Source organism: Prionailurus viverrinus, chromosome C1 (assembly GCF_022837055.1).
Source record: "Prionailurus viverrinus isolate Anna chromosome C1, UM_Priviv_1.0, whole genome shotgun sequence".
Classification (NCBI taxonomy): Eukaryota; Metazoa; Chordata; class Mammalia; order Carnivora; family Felidae; genus Prionailurus; species Prionailurus viverrinus.
The window spans coordinates 138,990,315-139,008,572 of record NC_062568.1 but is presented as its reverse complement, the minus strand read 5'-3'; the positions used below and the strand labels follow the sequence as shown (position 1 = coordinate 139,008,572).

At 39.6% G+C, this 18,258-nt stretch overlaps 1 protein-coding gene across 1 annotated transcript; it reads right to left on the bottom strand.

Annotated features, from left to right (window-relative positions):
• Positions 1-400: 400 nt before the first annotated feature.
• On the bottom strand, positions 401-17,897 carry LOC125173376 (guanylate-binding protein 1-like). Its single transcript, XM_047872443.1, has 11 exons — positions 17,647-17,897; positions 11,251-11,459; positions 9,841-9,968; positions 8,321-8,430; positions 7,855-8,051; positions 7,027-7,269; positions 5,260-5,540; positions 3,484-3,696; positions 2,593-2,695; positions 2,161-2,354; positions 401-1,565 (listed from the first exon to the last, which is right to left on the bottom strand). Exons 2-11 carry the CDS (start codon positions 11,438-11,440, stop codon positions 1,449-1,451), a joined length of 1,776 nt encoding a protein of 591 aa, XP_047728399.1. The 5' UTR covers positions 11,441-11,459; positions 17,647-17,897; the 3' UTR covers positions 401-1,448.
• Between the last annotated feature and the right edge of the window lie 361 nt (positions 17,898-18,258).

Below are 18,258 nucleotides of genomic sequence, written 5' to 3'. Positions count from 1 at the left end.
TCTTGAAACATTGTATAATGTTTTCAAGATCTTAACATACAATTTAATACACATTCCCTTACAAATGTAAGCAACGTAAGGTGGATATATAGACTTTGACCAATGTTTTTATAGAGCAATAATCTGGAAACTATGGCTTATGAGTGCTACTTATTTTTGAAAATAAAGTTTTATTGGAACACAGCCATGTCCAACCATTTATGTATTGTCTATGACTGCTCTCACACTACATGGCAGAATTGAGCAGTTGAGACAGAGACTGTAGGGCCTACAAAGTCATGAATAGCCACTACCCAGTCTTTTGCAGATAAGTTAGCCAACCATTGGTGTGAAGAGTAAAGCCTTATTTTTGGGTGAAAACTGAAAAAAAAAAAAAAAAAAAAAAGCCCAGTGAAGCATATTTTATTTTCAGCTTAAAAATAATTTTTAATCATTTTGAAAAATATCAACCATTTACCTAGGAGTTTAGAAAATTAGGAGAAAGTCTGTGTACACTAATACCAAGAGCATTGTTTTGTTATTCAAAAAATACAAAAAACAATCTATAATCACTTTGGGGAAAATCAGCAAACTTTCAAGTATAGACTGTTGAGAAGTGGAAAAAGGTTGCCTAATTTATAGGATCTTAAATGATTTATTAATTAACTTAGCTCAGTTTTCTAGTATGTTATCTGTCATCATTTAAAGTCCATCTTTGTGAATTATATATTGTTACAAACACATAATGCATAATTGTCATCATGTTACTATGTTCAGTCCAGTGTCAATTATCTAAACCTCTAAAATGGACCATTAAAGTTACCACCTGGGTGAATTAAGTAAAAAAGGAGTTTCCTTTTTTGGCCCATTTGTTTGTGATCCAATCCCTATTCATGCTAATGGTTTCTTCTACCTTCTTATGAAAATTCTGTAGATTCTAGATCTCTATATAAGGTGGTTTGCTTCTGCTTAGAATTCATCAGGGAGGATTGTCCATTCCTAGGGCCTAGTGATCACATCATTGCTCACAGATGGTGCAGCTGTGATATAATGGAAAACCGCACGTTGCTTTCACTAAGAAGCTAGGATGGTCCTCCTGACACTGAAATCCATTGTACACTTGGCCAGACTGAAGCCCAACTATGTTCCTAAACTTTTACCTAAGACTTTGTTCAGTTTCCCTTTGTCTACTAGTAGTCACCTAGAGGAATACATTTTTCCTGAATGGTACCAGCTCATATACTTTTTGTGTTAGAGAGGTAAAATTGACCTTTGTCATACAATTTATAATATTTTTTTGGAAGATGGATATGATTTTTAATTACAGTACTGCACATCTTTGCAAATTTATAGCGTTATAAAAATGCAAAACCCAATTACTTTCGAGTGTAATGATATTTTTCCAAATTCAAAGGTTACTTAAGTTATGCCTTGGATAAGAATGATCAGGAGCTCTATTCTTTAGGTCTTCAGCTTAAGAAACATGTTTTCTTTGGTTTTTCCATGCTCTTCTGGATATTTTGTATCTCAGTGTGAAGTCGTTTGCTCTCATTTTGGAATCCTTCCTTTAGTAGACGAGCCTGTTCCTAAAAAGGGACAATTGGAGACTGAATAAAGTGTAGGACTGAAGTAAATCTGTAATTTATAGCTAGTTTCCGCATTCATTTTTTTTTAGTATTAAATTTCTTCTTGACATTTTCTCTACCCTTAATTTTCATTATACGTTCTCTTGGGTGTCTTAGCTCTGTGATTACATTTCCACTAAGTGGTGAAGACAGTTCAGATATCTTACCAAGTTGTGTGACCCTATAAAAGTTACTTAATCCTTTCTGAACTTCTGTTTCTTTTTGTAAGTAATAGAGACACAGCAGTTCTTGCTTTATATAGTATTAAGCAAGAGATCCATATAAGAGATTTTTCAGAATTCCTAGCAGAGAACAGCTACCATGGATGAAAGGATGTACAGATAGAGGACTGGATGTGACCTAACCACAAATAAATCTTTTAATAACCAGATAGAGGCAGGGGCCAGGTCAGGCAGGCAGACAGAAATTGAAAAGTACAAGTGGCAAGCAAGGTCCTTCTTGTAGGCATCATGTTATCACTGCCACACTAAGATATGATGAGGGAGAGTGGAGAGAAAACAGAAACCAGAAACCTTAGGGTAGTACAATTAAATACCTGAAGTTTGAAAGCTAGAATTCTCTCTTGTTCATCCAGCCACTGGACTCTATCCCTTTCCATCTTCTCAGTTAATTGTCTCACATGTTCCTGATGACTCCTTTCTTTCTGTTCCATCAATTGCTGATTCTTTATTTGCATTTCTTCCAGTACTTTTGCTGCAGCCTGTGCAGATTCAGCTTTCACACGTTCCACTGAGAGGAGGAAAAAGAAGACAAATGTATGTGAGTAAGCATGTTGTCCCTTTCTTCCTTGCACACTTACCGGTCATTGTTGCTGTTGACTACATATGCCCTACTCAGAAATGACTTCAGCAAGTAAGGGGCATTGTTGTTCGCCTTGCCCTAGTTTAAGGATCCCAGGCTTACCCAGCCAAATTATTTAAGCTTTAAGAACTCTTGAGGCTATCTAGTCTCTTGACTGGCTCCTCACCTTCAATCTCCTTTTCCTTTTCTGTGAGAGTCTGGTCTGTCTGTAGAATCGCATCAGTCACAGACTCCTTGGACTTCAAGTATTCCTGAAGAACCTCTTCAGCCTTAGGACCCAGAGAACATGGAGTTGGTAATAGGAAATGGATATAAGCACTGGTTCCTGTTTGTCTTCCTATCATCTTTTCCTCTAGGAATTGCTCCTCTTGGCCTCAGTGTGCCTGGTGGTCAAGACTCCTTGCCACAGACAGGCATGGGCACATGCTCTGAGCTGGCCAATCATGGCAGCCTACTAAGCAGAATCCTTTATAAGAGACTGAGATAGACACTGGGAAACAGAGATTCTTTGTTTTTTTAGAATGAGGGCTCTAATTTTGGAGGTGTTGGTGCTCTGGCCCCCTAAGGAGTGAGTTGTTGAAAAAAGAAGTCATTATGGAGAAAGCAGATCAGAGAAAAGGTGGAGGGAGAATAGGAAAGAAAGGAAGTGTAGGGTTGAGGGGAGTAACAGACAGACAGACAGATGATGACATTATTTGAAATCTTGGATCCAGTTGTCCTTAAAGCCAATTTAAAGCCTAAACTGATGAATTCCCATTTTTGTTTAAGAAAATGGGTTTCTGTTCCTTGCAGCATAAAGATCCAGCCACAGTAGTGAATTGCAATAACAACTTTGTGGTTGATCTGAAAATCCAATTAATAACTCAATTATTAATTGAGTGCACTCTTGGATGAGCACATAGGACGTATCTGGTGTAATTGGCTCCCTATACATGTTTACTGAATGAAAGCATGAATGCTGTTGTTCTCACAAGGTGTGCAATTACACGTGGTTATTTTAGTCTTTCAAGGAGGCATGTCAGCAGCTTTCCAGAATCAGCACATAAATCTTGGTTACCTGTATCCCTTTATTAGGTTGCTGAAGATATTTTGTCTTCAGCTCTTGTATTTTCTGGATGAGGAGACGGTACCCTCCTGGTTTAGAATAAACCCCCTGCTTCACAGCTTCTTCAAGAGGACTGAAAATATCCTTAAGTAAATCTGAGCAACGATCCGTTGATGCTTGCACATTCTGTTTACAAAAGTCATCTCGCTTTTTTTCCAGCTGGGCCTTTGATGTAAAAATAGGAGGTAAAAAGAATAACAGGAAAAAGATGTTAGCATGACCTTAGAATATCTGGAAGAGCTTCTCAGAAATAAGCCTATGACCCTAGAAAAAGTCACAGGCACCCCAACAGGACCATATCCTTCCTCCTGCTCCTGACTTTTACTGAAGTCCCTTTCTCCTTAGAGGTGAAGTTCAGAGCAGAGATTGCTAGCTTTCTTGCTATACCTTTAGAGATAAACTTCTGCTTTTCAAATTGGACCAGTGATTGCGTATGGAATAAATGTGGCTCAACATAAGCCTGCATATGGATAATCAGGGCAATATCCTGATTGATTAGAATATCAAATCAGTCTGGTAATAGTGGGCATTTGATTTAGAAGCTCTGATTGTGACTTATGTGAATTTAGGTAAATTAAGAGGAAGAATATTATTCATGAAAAAAATGTTTTAAAACTTTGAGTTCAATCCAAAATCTATAAAGAGCTCACCAAACTCCACACCCAAAAAACAAATAATCCAGTGAAGAAATGGGCAGAAAACATGAATAGACACTTCTCTAAAGAAGACATCCAGATGCCCAACAGGCACATGAAAAGATGCTCAACGTCGCTCCTCATCAGGGAAATACAAATCAAAACCACACTCAGATATCACCTCACGCCAGTCAGAGTGGCCAAAATGAACAAATCAGGAGACCATAGATGCTGAAGAGGATGTGGAGAAACGGGAACCCTCTTGCACTATTGGTGGGAATGCAAACTGGTGCAGCCACTCTGCAAAACAGTGTGGAGGTTCCTCAAAAAATTAAAAATAGACCTACCCTATGACCCAGCAGTAGCACTGCTAGGAATTTACCCAAGGGATACAGGAGTACTGATGCATAGGGGCACCTGTACCCCAATGTTTATAGCAGCACTCTCAACAATAGCCAAATTATGGAAAGAGCCTAAATGTCCATCAACTGATGAATGGATAAAGAAATTGTGGTTTATATACACAATGGAGTACTACGTGGCAATGAGAAAGAACGAAATATGGCCCTTTGTAGCAACGTGGATGGAACTGGAGAGTGTTATGCTAAGTGAAATAAGCCATACACAGAAAGACAGATATCATATGTTTTCACTCTTATGTGGATCCTGAGAAACTTAACAGAAACCCATGGGGGAGGGGAAGGAGAAAAAAAAAAAAAGAGGTTAGAGTGGGAGAGAGCCAAAGCATAAGAGACTCTTAAAAATTGAGAACAAACTGAGGGTTGATGGGGGGTGGGAGGGAGGGGAGGGTGGGTGATGGGTATTGAAGAGGGCATCTTTTGGGATGAGCACTGGGTGTTGTATGGAAACCAATTTGACAATAAATTTCATATATTAAAAAAAACAGGAAAAAAAAACCTTTGAGTTCATTGTAATAAAATTTGCTCTTCTTTTTATGATAAAAACAAAGAGTGGTTATCACCATTTTAAAGTCTAGTAGGAATTGCCTCTTTCAAAATAAATACCCATTTCATTTTCCGGTAGTACTCTGCTTTCCAAGACCCTAATCCATAAGAACTTGAGAAAAAATTACCGCTAAGTCCTTTTGACATAAATGGTCTATGTCTTTGAAGGAATTCCTCATGAAGAGTTCAATGGCCTCTTTCTCACAAGCCCTGTGCAGGTTCAGTAGCTCCTGGAGGGTTTCTGTGGGCAGCTGCAGCATCTGGCCCATCTGCTGGTCATAGTGGGCAATGGCCTTTTGCACTGCGGCTGCATTCTCGATCTGGGCCAAGGCCAGGATTGCATTCTCCATGCAGGGCAGATCTCCACGGCTGATGGCATCGACATAGGTCTGCACCAGTTTCTCTAGACCTACAAACAGAGAACAAATAATGTTGCTTGTTGTAGGTGGGATGAGGAAACATTCCATTCTGTGTGATTCTGATCATGTCTACTACCACACATTTGCCTCAAAGCATCAGTGTCCTCAACATCACCTGGAGCCTTGCTAGTAATGTCGATTTTCAGCCTCTAGCCCAGATCAAGTGAATTAGACCCTCCTCTCTGGCAAGATGTCCAGGTGATATGTTTACACATCAAATGTTGAGAATCTGTTCTAGATAGCATAGGCCTATGTTTACTGAGTGTTTTCATTCACTTTACCTTAAGCACCATTAGGACAGGAACTATACCTCTCTCATTTATGTCTCTATCATCAGCCCTGGTCTGTGGCAAGCATTTGATCATTGTGGAAAAAATCAAAAGAGTACTCGATTTTGTTTATTCTAGCAAAGCGTCATCCAAGACAACTTTCTGTTATGATGGAAATATTCTATGTCATCCAGCTATTAGCCACATGTAGGTATAGGCTTTTGAAATATATAACCACAAGAGACTCTTAAAAACTGAGGATAAACTGAGGGTTGATGGGGGTGGGAGGGAGGGGAAAGTGGGTGATGGGCATTGAGGAGGGCACTGGTGGGATGAGCACTGGGTGTTGTATGGAAACCAATTTGACAATAAATTTCATATTAAAACATAAATAAACAAATAAATAAATAAATCTGTGTAATTGGAATTTTAAGTTTTCTTAAAAAAATTTTTTAAAAATGTTTATTTAATTTTGAGGGAGAGAGAGAGAGACAGAGCACAAGTCGGGGAGGGGCAGAGAGACAGGGAGACACAGAATCCAAAGCAGCCTCCAGGCTCTGAGTTGTCAGCACAGAGCCCGGAGCTTGAACCCATGAACTGTGAGATCATGACCCGAGCCAAAGTCAGACGTCTAACCCACTGAGCTACCCAGGCATCCCAGAATTTTAAATTTTCTGTAATTTTAATTAGCTCACACTTAAATTTAGATAGCTACACTTGTGTAAGCGGCTACCATATTGGACAATGCAGGTCCTAATAAATAGGGCAATTTTAAGAAATAGAACTTGATTTCTTTAGCCTTTCCTATCTTTTCTCACCCAAGAAATTTGACTAGTAAAATCTATTAGAAATGTTGATGTCATCAAGAATTTAACATGGAAATAGCAGTAGATTCACATTTTTTTTTTTTTAACGTTTATTTATTTTTGAGACAGAGAGAGACAGAGCATGAACAGGGGAGGGTCAGAGAGAGGGAGACACAGAATCTGAAACAGGCTCCAGGCTCTGAGCTGTCAGCACAGAGCCTGATGCGGGGCTCGAACTCACAGACTGCGGGATCATGACCTGAGCCGAAGTCGGCCGCTTAACCGACTGAGCCACCCAGGCGCCCCTAGATTCACATTTTTTAAAGCTGAAACTAGGTGGATGTAATTCTACTCTCCTTTAGTCTTAACAATGGAAGAAAAAGACTGGGAAGAGGACTCACGAGGTCCATTGACTTTGATGCCTCCTGAGAGAGTTTTAGTTTTGGAATTCTTAAAGATGTAGGAACAGAAGGCTGAAGCTTGTTGCACAAATTCAGGATCCAGGTCATTATCATGCAGTGTCTCAAGCTGGCCTAGCTTCTTCCGATGAGTGGGTCGATCAAAGATAAAGCATTTCTTCTTCGGAAAGAACTTCCGGATACAGAGTCGGGGCAGATTAAAATTTTGATCACTTTGAGTGGTACCTGCAGGAAGATAAAAAGGCTTGCAAACTTTTTCTGTAAAGGACCAAACAGTAAATATTTTAGGTTTTGCAAACCAGGTGGTCTCTTCTCCAAGTACTCAATTCTGCTATTGCAGCAAGAAAGCAGCCATAGACAATATATAAATGAGTGGGCATAGCATTATTCCAATAAAACCTTATCTACAAAGACAGCTGGTGGTCTGGGTTGGCCATCATTTGCCTGTGAGCCATAATTTGCCAACCCCTGAACTAGAGCACTATTCATGCTTTTACCTATTTTCTTCCAGACAACGCCTATTCTTCTCCATATTCTTTGGCTAATCACAAGCCCTATTCAGGGAGATAAAATCAATCTGATAATAGCACAGGGAAAAATAAAAGAGAAAGAAACTATTCTTAGAAGAGAGGAGAATATAATTTAAAATCAAATCTATTAATTCATGTATTAAACAAGCATTAATTCTTACTGATGGCCAGCTAAGAAGAAATAGAAAACTATAAATGTAAGAAAACTGTAAATGGAACACGGACAAAATAATAGTTTCTTATGTTTTGTTATCTCCATTTATTTCTAAGTCCCTTTTACCTTGCTTAAGCTTGAGAGAATTCTCCAGGTACTCATCAGCTGTGATGGGTAGTCCGTCTGCTTCCAGTTCTAAGGAGAAATCCCTCAGCGTCCACACAAAATCTGGAAAGAAGCTCACAAAGTCTGCTGAATCTTCAATCCCATTGGAATTAGGGGAGGATTTCGCCCTGATTCGATCTGACAGCTCTGTCACATAGCTGAGTAGCAAACTAAGGAAAACTGGCATCAAAGAATAGTGTCCCCATCCCATATTGGTTCCACATATTAAAACCTTCACTTCACCTTTGTTTTTAACCCAAGCATCAATTTTCTAGTGGGTACATAGAATCTTTCCCCTGCCCTTGAATTATTTTTCATGTTTTCTCTTTTTGTGCTTGATTCACCAGGATTCACAACCAAGCAGCTGGTTTTTAAATACAATTCTTCCCTCTTACTTTGAGGCTATTTTGAACTACAAAAAGGATACTGCAGTTGGTCCATGGCCTGCTGGTTGATGGTTCCCATGCTATTGTACACAAAGGTGCTGCTCAGGAGTATTGCTAGGGCAAAGATCCAGGAATCATTCTGGTTGTCACCCTGTGAATCAGAACACGTGCAAGCCTGTTAGGTTTCACTCTCCTGACACCTAGATCCTGACTTTTTAGATCAGCAGCAGTAAAAAGATGTTTATTTAACTAGAGGGGTTTTTTTTGTTGTTTGTTTGTTTGTTTGTTTTTAGATTAATGACCTATATGAGAAAACCAAATCCAAACAAAAATATTAGTGGGATTTGGATTTTGGATCATTTTATGATTAGTATTTTTAATTTACACTGATTCTCACTAGGTCTTCTTATGATCATTGGCAGATAATTACAAAACCAATAGTAAAGGTTGGTAGGCTTTCTAAGGCTTTAAATAGAATTTAAATTTAGAATTTTCAGGGCGCCTGCATGGCTCAGTCAGTTGAGCATCTGACTTCAGTTCAGGTCATGATGTCGCGGCTGGTGAATTCGAGCCCTGCGTCAGGCTTGTGCTGACAGCTCAGAGCCTGCAGCCTGCTTCAGATTCTGCGTCTCCCTCTCTCTCTCCCCCTCCGCTGTTTGCACTCTGTCTCACTGTCTCTCTCAAAAATAAACATTTAAAAAAAATAAATTTAGAATTTTCTCTTCCTTTTTACAACAAAATTGACTTATGTGAGAGTAATAATACCTGTAGCTATTTTACTGAGCAATTATTAGGCACCTAACATTTTCCATTACTTATTTTATCCAAAACAACACTGAGTCAAATAAAGATCTACTACATCTGTTTTACAAATTCAGAAAGCTGAGGTTAAAAGAGGTCAAATAATTTGCTAAGGCCACTGAGTTAGTGACAGGGTTTACGTTTAAACACAAGGGTATAGAACTTCAGAACCTAAAATTTTAACTAAAATTCTCTGCAGGATTCAACTCGCGACATTGATTTTATTTGTTCTACCTTTAAGCTTCTGGGTTAACTGGTTTAGCATACAATCTTTTTAAAAAAATAGTTTTAATGTTTATTTATTATTTTTGAGAAAGAGAAAGACAGAGTACAAGTGGGGGTGGGGCAGAGAAAGAAGGAGACCCAGAATCTGAAGCAAGCTCCAGGCTCTGAGCTGTCAGCACAGAGCCCCAATGCAGGGCTCGAACTCATGAACCCTGAGATCATGACCTGAGGCAAAGTTGGACACCTAACGGGCTGAGCCACACAGGCGCCCCACACACAGCCTATTGTTAATCATTGGAATATTACTAATTACTACTGACCACTATGATCTTCTTCTAGGATTCTGCCTTATAAACATTTTCCTGATCCCTGGTTGCTAAACTTGGTCGGAGGGCACATAAACAGAAATAAAACAAAAACAAAAACAAAAACATATTATGGTTAAGTGTAAGCTCTTATTTAAAGAAAAATTAAATTGTGTAGAGAATATTCAGGGATGAGGGTCTTATTTCGAAACTGAATCCTCAATCCTTACCTTCTCTACATCTCCCAGGCCCTCCGTATCAAGAAGAACTAGGGTGTGGTCTGGCTTCTTGGGATGAGGCACACACCACATCCAGATTCCTTTGGTGTGAGACTGCACCGTGGAGCCCAGAGAGAAGCCTGTGAGGGAGAGTGGGGATAAGAGAAGGTGGAGTTTTAATAGCAGATGGAACTAGAAATCCTACAATGCAACGCACAAAAAAAAAAACAACCTGATTAAAACAAGAGCAAAGGACTTGAATAGACATTTCTCCAAAGCAAATATACAAACGACCAATAATCAAATGAAAAGATGCTCATCATCATTAGTCAATAGGGAAAAAACAAATTAAAACCACAATGAGATACTACTTCACACTCATTGGGATGGCCACTATCAAAAACCCAGAAAATAGGAAGTGTTGGGGAGGATGTGGGCATATTAGAAACCTTGTGTATTTCTGGTGAGAATGTAAAATGGTACACTTGCTGTGGAAAACAATATGATGGCTTCTTAAAAAAAATTAAAATAGAATTACCATATGATTTGGAGATATATAACCCCCACAAAATGAAAGTAGGGATTTGAACAGATATTTGTGCCCTCGTGTTTTTAGCAACATTATCCATAATAGCCAAAAGGTGGAGGCAACCCAAGAGTCCTTCAACAGATGAAGGGATAAACAAATCAGTATGCACATATTAGTTATTCAGCCTTAAAAAGGGAGAGAATTCTGACACAGGGTACAACACCGAAGACATTGTGCCAAATCACATTCAGCAAATCACAAAGGACAAATAATGTCTGATTCCTCTCAAATGAGATTCCTAGAACAGTCCAATTCATAGAGAGAGTATGTAGAATGGTGGTTGCCAAGGGCTGGGGAGTTATTGTTTAATGGGTACAGAGTTTCTGTTGAGGAAAATGAAAAAATTAGGGAGATGCATGATGGTGATGGCTGCATAACAGTGTGAATTTACTTAATGCCATAGAACTATATGTACACTTAAAAATGATTCCAATGGTAAGTTTTATGTTATGTATATTTTACAACAATGAAAAAAAAAAGCCAATACAGACTTAAACATTCTTTGCATCTTAATAACCAGTGGAAACTTGCTTTTGCTACATGCACATTTTAGTAAATGTATTATTATGTACATTAATTATTTTTATTACTGCACTAGTCTTTCTAGGAAAGGAACAATTTATGCTTTTAAAAGAGGAAACTAAGGCAAAGTGGGAAGAGTGATGAACTGACTCTTTTAGATTATAGTGAAGATAAGAGCATCATCGTGGATTAAAAGATAACTTTCAATATTCCTCCGCGTTCTCTAACTTCCTGTCCTTGCATCACCACGTTCAATGCAGGCAGTGTAGGTGGACAGAAGGGACTCCTTGGAGCTTTTTGGTGCCACTCACCCTTGTTCTTCCCAGCCAGCTTGTTCATCAGGTAGGATTTGCCTGTGCGGTAGAGGCCCACAATAGCCACCACCACGAGAGGATTCTTGGTGGCTGACAGGATCTCCAAAGCTTCTTGATTAACCATCAGTTGCCCTTCAGTGTTCTCAATGAGGCACACTGGGGCCGGCATGCGGATCTCTGAGGCCATGTTCAGAGTGTTCCCTGGTCTGCAAGGGAAAAGATGGGATGAAATAAAATTTCCAGTCCAATTAGATCAAGAACCTCACCAGGTTATTTTACATTCAGAATCTGGAGTCCTCAGTTTCCACAACATGGCCATAAGTTTTGTGTCAACATTGAGATAGATGAGGGTAAGATCTGTATCATTTTAGAAAGTTACAGAAGTATTATCAAAGTAGTCCATTGAAAAAATATTGGTATGACCATATCTTCTGAATGTTCAGCCACTCTCATGAACAAAATCGGTCATTAAATTCACCATGGAAAACGTTCCTTTTGTATTCTCATTAAAAATTTTAGCGGGGTGCCTGGGTGGTTCAGTCGGCTAAGCGTCCGACTTCAGCTCAGGTCATGATCTTGTGGTCCGTGATTTCAAGCCCCGCGTGGGGCTCTGTGCTGACAGTTCAGAGCCTGGAGCCTGCTTCAGATTTTGTGTCTCCTCTCTCTGCGCCTCCCTGATTCACACTCCATCTCTCTCTGTCTCTCAAAAATAAATAAATGTTTTTAAAAATTTAAAATTTAGAGTAAAGCAGGGGTGCTTGTGTGGCTTAGTTGGTTAAGAATCCACCTCTTTGATTTTGGCTCAGGTAATGATCTCACAGTTTGTGGGATTGAGCCTTGCACTGGGCCACGCTTATAGCACAGAGCCTGCTTGGCATTCTCTCTCTTCCTCTCTCTTTCTGCCTCTCCCCTGCTCACATGCACATATGCATGTGTGCATGCTCTCTCAATATAATACAAAAACTTAAAAAAATTTAGAGTAAATGTTAAATGGAAAATAGAATAGAATTTAGAGATATTTATTTTACATTCAGTTATATGTAAAAATTCAATGTTGATTTATTTATTCATTAATTCTTACTATGAATACTTTCGTACATTATTTCATGCATGCCCTTTGAACAGTTCCCAGAGATTTTAAATGTGTTTCTCCCCTGATAGATATGCTTGTTTTGCTGGAATGAGTGTCCACAGAACTTCTCAAATTGCCATTCCAAAAGTGAAACCAATATAACTTACTTTTGCAAATTTTATAAAAACATATGATCATCTGGAACACATGACCAGGGACCCTTCGAAAGCCTTGGCATGGGCTTTTATAAGCAAGGGGCCTTTAAACTTCATTAGCTTCACAGTAAGTTAGCCTCCAGCTACATGGGGGTACAAGTGCACTACTGGAAATACTTACCGTGGCTAAAAATCATGTTTATATATATGTGATAAGGGAACAAAAGACTATGAAATAAGGATTAAAAGGTCAGGAGTCAGAGGACCCTGGGAAGATGGCAGAGTAGGAGGATCCTAAGCTCACCTTGTCCCACCTAAATAACAGCCACACCAGTGTAATTAACCCAGAAAATGAACCAAAGACTGGCAGAACAGACTGTCTACGGTTAATCATAGAGAGGAGGCCACATCGAAAACAGTAGCAAAGGTGAAGTCTGGTTGGAAACTAAGCTAATCTGCAAGACTAACTGCTTGTGGATACCATAAGTACAGAGAAGGGAGAGGAGCAGACCCCACACTGGGCACTTGAGACGTGGGGTACCTGCACATTTAGCGAGGAATTAAAGTCCCCATTACATTTGGCTTTGAAAATCAGAGGGCTTAAACTTTCAAGTTTTTACCATCAGTAGGGCTTAACATCTTAAGAAAAATATTGGAGAGCATGGAGGGTAATAGAAAACTGAGTCCCTACCCCTAAAGATCCAGCAGAACGAACAATCCCACTGAGATACAGCATAGAAGCAATAATTTGAGAGGCACCTCGGGTGTATGAGGAGATTTATTTACTAATCTCAGAATGTGTGCAGTAGGGGCAGGGATCTTTAGGAGACTTCTCCAAGAACTAAATAACTGGTAGGTGCCATTTCTCTCTCCTAACCCCAGATTAGCTACATGGACACCTGTGGGAACTAGCACGACCACACATCATCTAGTTTGCTAACACCATGTGCCCTGTTCTCCTGCAGATCTCCCCCATCCAACACACCCCACTCAAGAGAAGTTCCTTCAAAGTGCTCTGGCCAGGTCTCATCCTTCAAGCAGCACCAACAGTGGCCAGCACCACTCCACATTGACTGGGAGAGGGGAAGACAAGCACACACACCAATTTAACTGCAGGCTCAATGGTGGGCTGGGGCAGACATCCGATCAGACTGCTAGCTCTACCAACCAACCTCACAAGGGGCAGCACAAAGGAAGAGCCCTGTAGTTTGGGTTACCTGCAACCCTGAAAGACAGACTGGGATCAGACTGGGGTCTAACTGTAGGCTCTGTCCACCAATGAAAGCATCTAAGGGAACAATGCAGAAAGAGCACCATGCAGTTCAGTGTGACCACAGTTCTGGCAAATGGGTTGAGAGCAGGCATCTGGTTTGACCTAGCTACAAGCCCAAGACTGCCCCAGACTGGCCCTGTAAGAGCACAGAGACCAAACCCTGCTCATAATAGGGAAAGAGGGCCATTTCAGACAATTAACTGAAGGCAAACATGGCTCAGCCACAAAAATAAGCTAACACAACACACATACGAGACACCCCTGAAAGTGCCATGTTCTGGTGAAGGGGGGACATCGCACTAGAGGACACTATAAAACCTCCTCTTCATAAGGCCACTATTTTCAAGATCAGGAGACATAGCTAACTTTCCTAACACACAGAAACAAGTGCAGAATGTTATACAAAATGAAGAAACAGAGGAATATGTTCCAGATGAAAGAACAAGACAAAAATCACAGTACAAGAGCTAAATGAAATGGAGATAAGAAATATGCTTGACAGAGAATTCAAAGTAATGATCATAAAGATATTTACTGGACTTGAGAAAAGAGTGGAGGATCTCAGTGAGACAAACAAATGGAAAGATACTTTGTGCTCACTGATTGGGAGAATGAGTAGTGTTAAAATGTCCATACTACCTAAAGAAATCTACAGAGTTAATGCAATTTTTTTATTTTTTATTTTTTAAATAGTTATTTATTTTTGAGAGAGAGATAGAGTGAGAGCAGGGGAAGTGCAGAGAAAGAGGGAGACACAGAATATAAAGGAGGCTCCAGGCACCAAGCTGTCAGCACAGAGCCCGACTTGGGGTTTGAACTCACAGACCATGAGATCATGACCTGAGCTGGTCAGTTGCTCAACTGACTGAGACTTCCAGGCACCCCAGTGCAATTTCTACCAAAACACCAATAGCCTTTTTCATAGAAGTAGAACAAACAATCCTAAAATTTGTATGGAACTACAAATAGCCAAAGCAATTTTGAAAAAGAAGAACAAAACTGGAGGTATCACAATCTCAGAATTCAAGATATACAAAAAAGCTGTAGGAATCAAAACAGTATGGTACTGGCACAAAAAGAGACACATAGATCAATAGTATAGAATAGAGAGTCCAGAAATAAATTCATGCTTTTGTGGTCAAATGATCTACAATAAAAGAAGTAAGAATATACAATAATAGGAAAAAGACAGTCTCTTCAACAAATGGTGTTGGAAAACTGGACAGCTCTATGCAAAATAATGAAACTGGACCATTTTCTTAGCCATATACAAAAATAAACTCAAAATGGATTAAAGACTTAAATATGAGACATGAAACCACAAAATTCCTAGGAGTAAACACAGGCAGTAATTTCTTTGACATCAGCTATAGAAACAGTTTTCTAGATATGTCTCCTGAGGCAAGTGAAACAAAAGCAAAGATAAACTATTGAGACTCCATTAAAATAAGAAGGTTTTGCACAGAAAAGGAAACCATCAACAAAACAAAAAGACAGTCTACTGAATTGGAGAAGATATTTGCAAATGATATATTTGATAAGGGGTTAATATCCAAAATCTATAAAGAACTTATACAACTCAACACCCAAAAACCAATAATCCAATTAAAAATGGGCAGAAGACGTGAATAGACATGTTTCCAAAGAAGACATACAGATGGTCAATAGACACATTAAAAGATGCTTGACATTACTACTCATCAGAGACATGCAAATCAAAATCACAATGAGTATCATCTTATACCTATCAGAATGTCCAAAATAAAAAACTCAAGAAAGTTGCCGAGGATGTGGAGAAAAGGATTCTGGCGAACTGCTGGGTGGTGGAATACAAACTGGTACAGTCACTCTGGAAAACAGTATGGAGGTTCCTCAAAAATAGAACTACCACATGATCCAGTAATTGCACTACTGGGTATTTACCCAAATAAAACAAAAACAGTAATTTGAAAGGATATATGCATCCTTTTGTTTACTGCATCATTATTTACAATAGCCAAACTATGGAAGCAATCCAAACGTCCATCTATAGATGAATGGATAAAGAGGAAATGGTGTATATACACAATGTAATACCACTCAGCCATAAAAAAGAATGAGATCTTGCTATTTTCAACAACATGGGTGGATATAGAGGGTATAATCCTAACTGAAATAAGTCAGTTAGAGAAAGACAAATACCATATGATTTTACTCATATATGAAATTAATTTAAGAAACAAAGCAAACAAAGCAAAAAAGAGGGAAAAAAACGCAAAAAAAACCCCCACCCAGACTCTTAAATATAGAAAACAAATTGGAAGCTGCTGGAGGCAAGGTGGGTAGGGTTTGGGGTGAAACAGATGAGGGGATTAAGAGTGTACTTATTGTGATGAGCACTGAGTAATGTATAGAATTGTTGAATCATTATACTGTACACCTGAAACTAAAAAAAAAAAAAAATCAGGAGGCAGATCAGGAGAGGTAAAGGGCAAGTTGTTCAAGGAAAATATTTGTATTTTCAGCATACATTTCTAGGTTTTCTGTTTTGTTCTGCTCTTCCATTTTGTAGAGAAGAAGCAGGAAGAGGAGAATAGACGGTGGGGAAGAGGGATGAGAGATGAAAGGAAAGTGAAACTGGAAAGGAGAGAGAGTCGTCAGGTAAGATAAATAAAGCTCGTGCCAAGCCAAGGAATTCAGGGCAGGAGTTTCCAGAAGGCAAGACTGGAACTGATTGAGAGCACAGAGAGGTCAAGGCAAACAAAGATGTAGCCCTTAGTGATGCATCACGGTAGATTCTTTAAAGAGGAAGCTTTCTAGTCAAATGGGCTCCAGATTCTACTTGTAAGGGGTAAGGAGTAAGTTGGCACTAAGTAATTGGATGTACTGAACCTGGACTATTTCTGAAGGAAGAAATACACTTTGAAACAAAGTTCAAGTGTGTGATTAAAAAGAATGATGTTTTCATAAATCTTCACCTTTAGCTCTGGGTTTCAGATTTTTCTTTCTCTGTCTTTAACAGTATCAGGTGGGGATACCTCAGTGGCTCAAGACTCTATCTTGGCTCAGCTCACGATCTCATGGTTTCGTGAGTTTGCGCACTGTGTTGGGCTCTTCACTGGCATCTCAGAGCCTACTTGGGATTCTCTCTCTCCCTCTCCCTGCGCCTCCCCTGTTCATGCACTCTCTCTCTCTCAAAATAAATAAACATTAAAAAAATCAGTGTCGGGTGGCTGTTCACCACACCACACCTCACTTACTATTCTTTCCTTCTCCTGAATATAACATATTTGCAGCCTTTCAGTTTCTTAGCTGCAGTCGGATCTGTACTGAGCAAGTTCTATCAAAGATAATGGGAATTTAACTGTGTCCCCAGTCAACACAAAGTCAGCAAAAAGAAAGACAATCCTAATGCACTTCAAACTTCATTTATCCCCATGTCTGCTGGTGCCTAATTTCACACAAGCACAGTAGTAACAGGTAGGAACATGCTACCATCTGATGACCCCAGTATTTCATTATCTGACCTAGTATCCCACAGCAGGCTCAACTACAGCCCATCTTGATGCTGATCGCTTTTTTTTTTAATGTGTATTTATTTTTGAGAGAGAGTGCAGGGGGAGGGACAGAGACAGAGGGGGACAGAGGATCCAAAGCAGGCTCTGTGCTGACAGCAGAGAGCCCGATGTGGGGCTGAAACTAATGAATTGTGAGATCATGACCTGAGCTGAAGTCGGATGTTCAACCAACTGAGGCACCCAGGTGCCCTTAGGCTGGTCACTTTTTAAGAAAACTGACCTTTATAAAATCCTTTCCCATCCCTGCCCCCACCTTGTCATGAGCCCCATTTCCTGGAACAGAGCTCCTTTAAAGCTGAAGAAAAAGCTGCTTTGATAATGAAGTGGAGTTCTTACCTTTTATTTTTTCCTCTTCGGTTAGGTGGAGAGGTTTCTGTTACTTCTCCCTCTCTCACTGGATCATGGATCTTTTATTTTACCTGTGTAATGTCATTGGACTTTCCAGATTTCCTTTAAAGACAAACTAGAAACAAAGCAACCACTGTAACAGACTTTATCTGAAACTGAAAGCATTGGGACACAAAACAATTATTCAAAGACCATAAAAGGAATTTCTGGAGGCTGTGCTAGTGGGAGGGTATATGGGCTTAACACAATTTCTCAACTAGAACCTCCACATTTTTTTGAAAGAGATTTCAGAGAATGCTCGCTGATTTTAAAGAATGTCTATCAGATATGCAAATACAATGAAATGGAGCTCAGAGTTGGGGTTCAGGTTGAGAAACCTAGAGTGAGGAAGCATCATGTGAATTTTTAGGTCTAATTTCCTCACGTGATGAACATACAATGGACCTGGCTTTATACATACAGCAAGTGAGGAGAAGAATATGCCCCACACACAGTCACAAACACCCAGCACCTGGCACTAATACCCAGTGCACAGTCAGGAAGGGGCTCCAAGAATTGCACACATGTTTGAGGCTCTATGCTGACTGCTTTATGTGGGTT

What these genes read in the sequence shown, in the direction of transcription:
- LOC125173376 (XM_047872443.1), bottom strand. Translation starts at nt 11,440, where the DNA reads ATGGCCTCAGAGATCCGCATGCCGGCCCCAGTGTGCCTCATTGAGAAC. An exon ending in CATCAAAGTCAATGGACCTC is followed by an intron (nt 5,541 to 7,026) that starts GTGAGTCCTCTT and finishes CTCTGTTTGTAG; the next exon opens with GTCTAGAGAAACTGGTGCAG. An exon ending in AAAGGAAAAGGAGATTGAAG is followed by an intron (nt 2,355 to 2,592) that starts GTGAGGAGCCAG and finishes TCCTCCTCTCAG; the next exon opens with TGGAACGTGTGAAAGCTGAA.